The 11,058-nt window shown below is 39.5% G+C and overlaps 1 protein-coding gene across 2 annotated transcripts in view; it reads right to left on the minus strand.

Annotated features, from left to right (window-relative positions):
- Positions 1 to 193: 193 nt before the first annotated feature.
- Positions 194 to 11,058, minus strand: part of supt6h (SPT6 homolog, histone chaperone and transcription elongation factor) — a 15,567-nt gene continuing 4,702 nt past the window's right edge. For both annotated transcript variants that reach the window (XM_016501533.1, XM_016501532.1), the window contains exons 14-37: positions 10,901 to 11,030; positions 10,621 to 10,771; positions 10,081 to 10,235; positions 9,780 to 9,975; positions 9,537 to 9,676; positions 7,979 to 8,096; positions 7,795 to 7,871; positions 7,571 to 7,706; positions 7,336 to 7,473; positions 6,785 to 6,952; positions 6,506 to 6,633; positions 6,193 to 6,400; positions 5,892 to 6,039; positions 5,577 to 5,719; positions 5,365 to 5,505; positions 5,021 to 5,216; positions 4,700 to 4,938; positions 4,188 to 4,301; positions 3,920 to 4,044; positions 3,719 to 3,831; positions 3,559 to 3,633; positions 3,276 to 3,457; positions 2,978 to 3,174; positions 194 to 1,560 (exon numbers count right to left, since the gene is read on the minus strand). In XM_016501533.1, coding sequence (XP_016357019.1) covers positions 1,371 to 1,560; positions 2,978 to 3,174; positions 3,276 to 3,457; positions 3,559 to 3,633; positions 3,719 to 3,831; positions 3,920 to 4,044; positions 4,188 to 4,301; positions 4,700 to 4,938; positions 5,021 to 5,216; positions 5,365 to 5,505; positions 5,577 to 5,719; positions 5,892 to 6,039; positions 6,193 to 6,400; positions 6,506 to 6,633; positions 6,785 to 6,952; positions 7,336 to 7,473; positions 7,571 to 7,706; positions 7,795 to 7,871; positions 7,979 to 8,096; positions 9,537 to 9,676; positions 9,780 to 9,975; positions 10,081 to 10,235; positions 10,621 to 10,771; positions 10,901 to 11,030 — 3,608 coding nt within the window. In that variant the 3' untranslated portion in view covers positions 194 to 1,370. The remainder of the gene's footprint in view (positions 1,561 to 2,977; positions 3,175 to 3,275; positions 3,458 to 3,558; positions 3,634 to 3,718; positions 3,832 to 3,919; positions 4,045 to 4,187; positions 4,302 to 4,699; positions 4,939 to 5,020; positions 5,217 to 5,364; positions 5,506 to 5,576; positions 5,720 to 5,891; positions 6,040 to 6,192; positions 6,401 to 6,505; positions 6,634 to 6,784; positions 6,953 to 7,335; positions 7,474 to 7,570; positions 7,707 to 7,794; positions 7,872 to 7,978; positions 8,097 to 9,536; positions 9,677 to 9,779; positions 9,976 to 10,080; positions 10,236 to 10,620; positions 10,772 to 10,900; positions 11,031 to 11,058) is intronic.

Genomic DNA, 11,058 nt, shown 5'->3' on the forward strand with positions numbered 1-11,058 from the left:
GTAGCTTTGTGGAAGCTGCTTGTGTCTCTTAAGCAAAGGCATTCATATTATTTAGTCATATCTTACAATCAGTCTGAAATTAATTACCTAAGGTCTGAAGCTTGAACACAAACACCATTCTTTACTAACTGAAATCAGTATAGACTGTTAAGAAACAGATGTTTAAAACAAATAAAAACACGAATCAGAAAGGTTTCATTTGGACAACTTTATCGAAGGAAAGAAATGGATGTCAGCAGTGAAATACACGGAACAGAATGCTTTAGACACTGAGCTCACTTCCCATCCTGACCTAAAGGCATAGTTTAGCCTCAATGCCAAAAGAACACATGATCAGGACATTAACACTTCCACAGAACTTGAAAGATTCACTATACTGGTTGTGGGGGGATCACAACTATGTTTGCTGTGAAAATATTGTCACAGTATAATGAGCCTGTTCATAAAGTTCACCTTGCTTAAATGTAACAATTTCGGTCTATAGCGATACACGGGATTGTACATGAAGGAAAGACACTGTTAAAAACAGCATGTGTACAAACACCTTGAAGCCTGGCCCAGCAAAGATACATTCACAAACACAAACAGCCCCCAAACTGAAAAAGCAAAAAAATGATCAGAGGTCTCAGTATCTTTTAGCACAATAGTTCAGTTTACTTGTATAAGCACATTATGAAAAGTGATTATCTGATTCTGAACTCTGAGAACTCAAAGATGATCTTAAAAACATCATTCTTCAAGGTTTTGAATTTAAAATGCATATTCTGATCACTGTAATGATCACAAAAAACATTTACAGGATCGCTTTTAAAGTCACATACTTCATTTTTAGCTGATAAATGAGTTGCTAAATAGATTAACAAAGCTTCCCAGTGCTTAATTCTTTGCGTAACAGCTCAACAGAACACAGATTTCGAAACATTACAGTGCTCTGGTTCATACTGAAACAGGGTTTTATTTAAATGTTTAAGCCAGATACAAAAAGAAAAGCTCTTTGAGTGGGTCTGAACTAATGATCTTACGTTGATTGAATACCAGCTCCCATGGGCACAAATCATGCAACGTCTTACACTTTAAGCCTTTCCTTTTAAATTTAGTTAAAAAACTGAAATGAAAAAGGGGGTGCATTATGCACATACTAAAAAAAAAGAAAAAGAAAACGAAAACCCTCGTGACAAACGTTTATTGTAGGTCCATTTCCTAAATCTGTTTGTCGTCACCACATTTCAGATGTTTGTCTTTGTATCAGTAGCTCTGAATGACTCAAAGAAATGCTTCTAGCAGCAAAAGAGCAAAAGACGGAGGGTGAGAGATGGGATGTGGATGGATTGGGTTTTATACGAGATGTCTGAACACCCCCTTCCCTACTCCTATCGGTCCATCTCGTCCAAGAGGGGAGTGGCGTCTCCGCCAATGGACATGGGCGTGCTCTCGATCATGGGGCTGGGTGAAGGTCGGGGCGTCATGCGGGGCGTCTTTTGCTTCCGCCGCTCGGCTTCTTTCTCCTGCAGCCACTGTTCAGCCATCTTACCCCAATCCACGGTGGTGTGGGAACTTGTCCTGCAGGGAACACAGATGGAGTTTTAGTACTTTGGTCCGTAATGGATTATGTACCACAAGTCATAATAATAGAAACCACACAAAAAAACAAGACTAAAGAAGAAAAAAAAAACATGAACATTTGTGACTAGGCATATGACAGTATCAAATGTTCATGTTGCGATTAACTGCTAATGCTTTTATCATGGTATACGCTATTGAAATTTAGTTGCAAAAAGTGTTGTCAAAGTATTACAGGTTTAATAACTATTTTCTTATAACAAAAAAGAACTGAACATTTACATACAATAAAGTAATACACAAAAAAGTATAAAGTAAAAAATTTCGCAGAGACTAAAGTGCAAAAGATTTATAAAGACCAATAAGTAACACTTTACAATAAGATCTCATTAGTTAACCTTAGTTAATGCATTAACATTAATAATGAGCAATAGCTACATTTGCTACAGAAGTTATTAATCCGTTTAAAAATACAATGGTTAGTTCATTAAATGACAGTTGCAACTTTTAATTTAACAACGTGTTATTAAATATTGAAATTACCTAAGATTAATGAATGTTTAGAAGAATTTTTCATTGACAGTTTATGCTGGGTTCTTACACCTTTTCCAAATTCAAATTCAAGCACTTTCAAGGTGCTTTTTCAAGCTTTCCCAGCACTTTACACTGTGGTAAATTACATGTTTACACACACACACACACACACACACACCTTGGGTTTTTCACTTTAAATCAGATGTTATTGTGCTATTAAAAACCACCGGTCTGGATAGCATATATCATTGCATAATATAAATAGCCAACAAAGTATATAAATTATACAACAAAAAATAAAGAAAGAACTTACAGGGTATCTGAAGATTTTTAAAAGGGACTTTGGTGTGACCAAACAATAAAGAATCAAAACAATATCTAGGGCATGTTGTAATCCAGATTAAAATGTAAAAACATTTTTGAAAATAAATAGCCTATTAAGTCTAAGTATTTGGCGCTGTGATGAACGCTGTGAATACAAAAATCTGAATGGCTATTTAAACCATTTAAATATGTTTTAATAAGCAGCAGCTGCTTTATTTATGAGGTTTCCGGAGAAACGGCTGCATTTCTGCTGTTCAGCACCATCTGCTGTCAGAGAGTAAATGTGCGCTTTCATTCAGCATGAACTAATATCGTAATGATTTTTGGCATAAAAGAAAAATCGATCATTTTGACCCGTACAATGTATTTTTGGCTATTGCTACAAATATACCCGTGCTACTTATGACTGGTTTTGTGGTCCAGGGTCACATTTGTGAAGGAACAGATGCATCAAAAACCACTCATTCAAATTAAAATGTTTATAGCATTGAATTTTCACACAGAAAATTCATCATGTGACATGGTTTTGCATTTTCAATAAAGCAGAGGCAGCACTCACTTGGGCTGTGGTGTCCGCACTCTCGATGACGAGGACGATGGTGTGGAGGACGAATGCTGATGGTGTCCGTGTGAGGATTGTGGGGTGCTGCTGGGATACTGGGGTGTGGTCATGGCTTGCTGCTGGCCAGGTGTGGTGTAAGAGTAGCTGGGCGTCATCATGGGCGTGGCCATCGGCTGCTGGGGCGTTGCGAAGACCTTGAAAAAACAGGAAAGGAAGGAATGTGAAATATTAGCGGGCCTGGTTTTGATTCAATGAGTTAAATAGGTGACTGAGTGCATAGGTGCAGGTTTCGTACATGATAAGCGCTGCTGCTGCCGCCACCTCCTGCACTGCTGCCACCACTGTAACCATACTGACTGGAGGCCCACTGGGCCGGTGTCGTGTTGGGATTCTGGCCCTGGCCTGTAACCGCTGCTATGGCACTGAACATCTGGGATGTCATGTTTCGCGGGAGAGCGTTGACAGCTCGAGTCAAGTCTGAGAGTGAGGGGACAGATTTGGGTTTTAAAAATACATTACTTCATAAAAAAATACAATTCCTGTTGTTGTCAGGGAAGACATCAGCATTTCTGACATACCAGCAATGTTGATGTTGGCAGGTGTGGCGTTCACTGACGCTGGTGTTCTCGTTCTGCTGCTGGTTGGTGTGATGCCTTTAGAGAAACAACAAAAACATTACATTACAAGGAAAAATTAGAATGCTAGGCCAGAGCTGGAGTGCAGATAGAGACTACTAACCTGGCACAGGATCCTGGTAGTGGTCCTTGAACCAGCGGAAAAGACCATTGACTGTAGGGAACATCTGAGAGCGATACCTGAAGCCATCTGGAGTGATGGTTACATACTCGATCCTATAAAACAAAACACAAAAGGCAAACATTTACAAATGCATGATATATATGGGAGTTGTGCCCTGCTTTGGTAGGTAATGAGTGCTACCTTGGCTTCCCTCTAGGTTGGTAACCGAGCAGAAATTTGCCTGGCAGGTCTCTACAAGCTGAAACGAAGTAGGGGATGAATGTCGGCTTCTCTTTTTTGGTCCTTACGAGAAGCTCCTCCATTTTCTGTACAAAGGCAAGAAAGGATAAATGCACAACTGTACAATTTATAGGGGCCACTTCATCTATAATAAAAAAACAAAAACAAAAAGTAGAAATCAAGATAAAGAGAAAAGGAAAAAGTGTATGTCCTCAGAAATATAACACACCTTCCTATCACCTCCATTGCACTCATGGAAGTATTTGTGGCTGAGCAGATCTCGTGCAAATGCAGCCATGGGCTGGACATACCTGGCTGTGATTTCATCCAGATCCTCAAACTCCTGTAGACAACCACGACTATTATTAGATTTCTAGTTTAAAAATGCTGTTCTTTTAAATTGTCTATTAATCAAAGAATCTCAAAAATGCATGGTTTCCATACGAATATTATGCAGCATAACAATTTTCATAACAAAATGCACCAAATCAGCATATTAGAATGATTTTTGAAGGATCATGTGACACTGAAGACTTGCGTAATGATGCTGAAAATTCAGCTTTGCATCACAGTTACATTTAAAAATAAATATTAACACAAAAGTCATTTAAAATACCTGTAACAATATTTCACAATACTGCCATTTTTAATAAATGCAGCCAAAAACACTTAAAAAAAAAAAAAAAAAAAAAAGGCCCAAAACTTTTGAACAATAGTTTGTGTGACACAACAACAGCTCACCTCATTGTTGATCCAAAGAGTATGTCCAAGGCTAAACGCATTCTCTTTACCCTCCTCACGGACGTCTACATGCTGATAGATCCCATCAGCCACCTTCCATGTGACTGTCAGGTGGTTCTCCCCTTTACTGCTGGGCCGAATCACCACATCACCTTGGTCCATGGATTCCATCATCTTCTCCGCTTGTTTGAAGTTGATGTTGTGGAAGGACGGGTGAGCGATTACTCGCTTAATGTAAGCTGAAGACAGAAAACAAAAGTCACGTCACTTGAAAAAGGTGATAAAATTAATGTTCTCAAAAAAGATTTGGTCAATACTGACTGGTTCTCTGCTGTTTCTTCTTTTGCTCCTCTTCCTGTTTCACATCATCTGTCTCAGCATCAAAATCATAGTAGGTATCTTTGGGAAGCTTCCATTCATTGTTCTTGTCACTTAGGTCAGATGTTCTACAAGTGAGATCCACGTTGAACTTCTCGATGTCAATCTTCATGATGCGGCAGTGCACGGTCATGCCAACCTAACAGCAGAGAACCAGACAAAAGTCAGTCTGTAAACAGAACATTTTCAAATTTCCATATCTTTTGTAAGGCTACATATTTGGGGTGTATATTGTTTAGAAATGAACGCCAGATAGAGTATAGAAAGGAAATATGAGATTTGCTCACCTTGACTCTCTCCTCAGGATGCTTCACCACCTTGTCACTAAGAAACTTTGTCGGTATGAAGCCTGTGACAGCATTATCTAACCTAGTTCTCACTCCGATGGCTTGACCAGGGCAGGAGCCGCTGTCAAAGTGATTCCACACCTAAGAAAACAGCGATATAAGTCAATTTGCTTGTGTGCTTAAGATAAAAAGGTAACAGAACTAATTCCCACCTCACTGAGCTCAGGGAAGTTGTCCTGCTGGCAAAATGGACACTGCCAGAGACCCGTCTCATCATTACGGATGGCCTGGTCATAACTCTCACCTTGTGGCCGTCTGTGAGCAATGCCAGTCACCACACATGTGATCAGTTTGCCTATATGTGCACAGAGATATAGGAAAATATTACCAACAGTATCAAGACTGAAACAAATGAGGGAGCACCACAAATATCACAGAATACTTGAAAATATGTATCTGTAGGTTTATAACTATAGATTACTCTGTGATCTTTTTAAAATATCTAAAAACGATCAGGTATTATTTACCAATAAAGAAGGTCTCAGGAGTCTCCTTGGTGAGCAGGTTAAAGACCTCCTCCGTGTTGGGAGGCCTGTACGGAGCTCTCAAATCTTTATATCTACAGCTGAGCTCCGCTCGGATGTCATACAGTGTAATTCCCTTATTACCATAACCCTGAAAGAAAGAAACAATAAATAACACAAGCTCACAGGAAAAACGGTTTAGTTAAGTCAAGTACCGCTTGTGTCCTGATTTGCTGCTTTTGATAAATGCCTCTGCTAACAAAATTTATGCAAGTGAATTATGCAACATTATGACAAAGCTGACCTGTCTCTCCAGCTCCTCAGCGAAGGCATCCAGATCCAGGTCCTTGAGCCTCTCTGGATTCTCAAGGATCTCCTCTAGCGCTCCGGCTGGGTTGGCATCTTCTGCCGACTCGTCGTACTCTAGAGCATCCACTGCCATTTTACGTGCCCACTCGTACGTTTCAGGGTGCACTCGAGAACCATCCAAGACCTCGATATAGGAGTCAGTGCTGCAGAATGAAAGAACACATTATTTTGTTATAGCTTCTGGCTGTACGCAGCATAATTCAAAGTGAACTGCAGGCCATTCACAAACATTGCATACAGCATCTTACCTGTCTCCAAGAGAGGCAGTGTCGATCTTGATGAAGCCAGCACAGTTAATGAAGACTTTGGGTCCCATATGGCACATGGTGACCAACTGGGTTCGATTCTCTAACCTAGTGTTGTTCTGTTTAAGAATCTGAGGAACATGGAAAGGTGCAGATGATGAGCTAAACATCATAGAAACTCAACCCATTAGCTAGACTAACAGAGGGACTTTACTTAGGTGGAAAAACAGCATGAATATCAAATGTGAGAATTTTTTTTTAATTTTTTTTAGAAGATCTCACCTTGAGCAGGTGTGAGCCTTTTCTAGATCCGAGGCCACAGATGTACTGGACCAGGCTCTGGGTGTAAGGGTGAGCAATGGCCCGGTTCACATCCACACCAACCTCATTCACCCGGTTTATGAACTCACAGTAAAGAGCGCCCAGCAACTCCTCTTTCACTACATGCTCCTGAGGAACGTTTAAAAACATAATACACAAGAAGTTATTTACAAGTGACCTTCATCTCAAGCCTGTTTAAAACAAATTAGCAGTCACTCAATTAGCAGCCACATACTAAGTGGAGAGATGTCAGTGACTCAGTGTTGATACTGTTAACTAAAATTAAAAATTGGGTTCCATAAATTACTTAAGGCAAGTTACTGAAGCACTAAAATAACTAAATTTAAAACAAACAAAAACAAATGATTCAAAATAGGAATAAATAAATGGCTATAATAAATAATACTTTTTAAAATAACACATTGCAATGTGGAATTTCACACAAATACATGGAGAAAAATCAAAGGTATTTAAACGTAAACGGCAAAAGGGATGCAGGAATGTGCTTGTACCTGCAGGGGATGCAGTTTCAAACACAGGATGTCCTCATCGCTGCTGCAGACTTGAGCAAACTCCACTAGGGGGTCCTGAATTTTGCGAGCCACAGACACAGCCTGCCGAAGCAGAGGTGGATAGTCCCTGAAATCCGCCTAGAGGAGCAATATGCGAAAGAAATATTAGAAAAGGCACATAGCCTTCAACAAGGGTTTATGGGTAAAATGTATGTTTTTATCTCATTGCACTGACCTCAGACTTCTTGCTGTTCATATAAAGCATAGCCAGCTCATTGTCCACCAGCTCCACTCCCACAGCAGGCAGAGAGGAGTCCTGCTCCAGCTCACTGATGGTGCGCTTGATGTCCTCCATCACCATATGAGCATCACTACACACATCCAAATAAAAGCATCAACATGTGGGGGTCCAACATGCATATGGAATATTTAAACGCAAAAACAAAATATTGAACACACCGATTCTCCCCAGCAACAGCAACAACATGTGGCTTCTTACTAAGGAGGAATTTCTTGAGGTTTTCAATATCTTGAAGCTATGGAAATACAACAATCAAATGTTTCAAAAGTGTCAATATTGATGGAAACTGGAATTAACAAACAACTGAATAGTAAATGTCCCGCAGGGCTTCTGTTTCTTCACCTTTTTCTCTCTTTCATCCTCTCTCCATGCATTTCTCCTCTTCAGGAAATAAGGAAGCCTGAGGAAGTCCACAACCTCTCCTTCACCATTAAGGAGGGAGCAGAACACTGGTGTATCTCTATAAAAACACAAGCAAACATTTAACAGATGCCATTCAAATGTATGATAAGCTGAAAATTATGATGTTATGGCCAATAATATATAATGTTTAGGCCTGCAACTAATGATTATTTTGATAATTGATTAGTTGGTCAATTATTTTTTTTTCCGATTGATCGGATTTTTAAAAATTAACTCTTAATCTGAAAAAACCCCACTATAAAGCTCTCTGCCCTTCTTTCATAGATAAAAGCAATAATTATGTTATAGCATTAGAAATAGCCTACTACTGTTACTAACGAGCTTACACATATTGGAGGACTAACCAATACAGAAAGCTAAAAAATGATTTTGGTAATCGCCAGTACTTTTAGTTTAGAGCAGCAGTGGCACAAACCATAATTTGTTAAAAACCTTACATACATTTTTTTTTCATAAATTTGAGCATTGTATATTAGGGCTGTGTATCACCAGCAAAGTCACGATACGATACGTATCACGATACAGGACTGCACTGAATCAGATATTTCAGCACAATGAATGTTTTTGCACTGATTATTAATTTTCTCTCTTTTCCGTCTGTCTGATGCGCGTGCACGCGTCCGCCACTCATTCAGTAAAGATTAAAGGGGTCATATGATGCTATTTTAAAGATCATTATTTTGTGTATTTGGTAGATATGTGGGGGCGTGTTAGAACGAGCCGTTTTAGGTAGGCGTGATTGACTCTTAACTTTTATAAATAATATCTCTTTGGATTTGAGACTTTAGTATTTGCAACTTTACAGATCTTCTTTATGCACCAAGAGCTTGTAACACTCCAAAGAGAAAGGAAAACTTGAAATCACATCATATGACCCCTTTAAAACTTAACACAGACTGTCAGGACGGACCTTTTTGCAAAAATGGAAATGCTCGCGTGAATTTGTGACATTTATACATAAGGATATGACCGTAAACTTAAAGTTTTTGCGCTGAGGACGCACACGCATCATCTGCCAAAGCGTCTGACAGGGCAAGCCATTACGCAAATGCTTAAAGCTTAAAATAAAGAATTCTCATGTTTTGGTCAGCTTGGATCACGTAACTCTCCCGCAGCATCTCATTCTGTTTCCTCCACTATTTTTAGATGCATTTTGTCCACAAAAATGCGTAATTCAGTCCTGTAATTTGACACAACCGGCTGAAGTTGGATGTGCACTGTGGGCAGACCCAACTAATCGATAATGAGAATCGTTGTTGATGATTTTCATAATCGATAATAATCGATTAGTTGTTGCTGCCCTAATAATGTTATACATTTTACAATACAGGAGAAATTGAATTAAATTGAGATTCACTTTAAGTCAGCATTAAATTACCTAATATAAAAATTAAATATTCAATAATATTAGGTTTTATTGTGCATCCCTATTCACAATCATTTAGAATATATTCGCTCCCTCAGAACAAAAATGTACCTGCCGGAAGCAAATGCCACCCCAAGTACACGGATACCCTTTCCTTGTGACTCATCCATGAGGTCATCGTCCTCCTCCACCTGCTGATCAGGCCGATAAGGAGCCACCTTCAACCAATTATACAGCTTCTTGCAACAAGACTACCAAAAACACAAGAAACTCAAATCAACTTATTATAGACCACAGTTTGGTACTGAAAGCACTTGCAAATGGAATATAATACACATGCAATTCATGTGGCACCTTAATAATATTGTCCTTGGCTTCAGCAACAAGCTTGTTTTTCAGTTCCTTGGCCATCTGAGGATACAGGAACTGCTGCAAGGAACGTTCAATAGCAAGAGTTCTCTGCTTGTTCCATTCCTGCACCTGGTGACTGAACTCATCCCTGTAGTAGAACTGCTTAATCTCATCAAAGTAGGTCTGATCTCCTCCGTACCTGTAGATAAGGCAAACAGAACTGATCTGTATCTCTTGTATACAATCCTTAACAACTCAATTCAGGTTTTGATCTAAAGCTAAAATTTTCAGGACACAACTATACCCTTTGACTCCCACAAGGTCAATGCAGATGTCTATGGTGAGCAGGCCTTCCTCCTCAGCAAGGCACATCTTCAAGAACTGATCTCCATTGAGCTCCTTCACAGGCTTGTTCTTCAGGTACTTGAAGGAATAGGCATAGTGCGCTTCATCCACATCCTAGGAAACATAACGGATATTAGCTGATGTGGAATTACTGATGAATGAGCAAACAATGCAGCCACTGGCACATTAGTTTAGTCTGGGATTAAATGGGAGGACAAGTTTACTACGGTAATACTGTAGCACAGCAAAAACTATGCCTACAACACACACCTACATAATATCAACTGAACATTCTAGCTAAAGCTCTAACACAACAGAGCTCTGCTGGGGTGGGAAGGTTGCTTTTCTGATAATACCCTTTCCTTGATGAATATGGTTAAGTGAAAGTAGAAGATATACAAAAACACAAGTTAATAAAATAATTGTATAATACATAATGGTCACTTCCTACATACTAGAAGGTATGTCTGTAACTCCTAAATTAACACTAAGTACCAACCTTCTTGCCCTTCTTAGTTGGCTTGATGTTAATCTTGGCCCTCTCCTGGAAGGTCTGTCTGAGCACGTGCCTAACCAGAGGTTCACGGGCAATCTGCATGGCCACCATGTAGCGAGCGCCTTCCAGAACAGCCTCCGGGGTGTTAAATTGGCTATGAAAAAATTTGAGTTATGAATAAATATGAAAACTGTTATGATCTTCCAATAAGCAGTGGGTAAAAGACATGCATACAGAAGTTATTTTAACAAGTAACAATTTCAAGTTTGCAATGATGCATTACCTGCATACATAGTCCTTGGCCAGCTCCAAAGGCTCTGCAGGAAACTGCTCGGTTTCGTGCCTCTGATAACTGTCTCGCAAGTTCTCTCCAAACTGCTCTGGGGTCAGACCAAACTTCTTGGCAAGACCGTCTAAAAAAAAAAAAAAAAAAAAGGCACC

Source organism: Sinocyclocheilus anshuiensis, unplaced genomic scaffold (assembly GCF_001515605.1).
Source record: "Sinocyclocheilus anshuiensis isolate Anshui unplaced genomic scaffold, SAMN03320099.WGS_v1.1 scaffold1023, whole genome shotgun sequence".
Lineage (NCBI taxonomy): Eukaryota > Metazoa > Chordata > Actinopteri > Cypriniformes > Cyprinidae > Sinocyclocheilus > Sinocyclocheilus anshuiensis.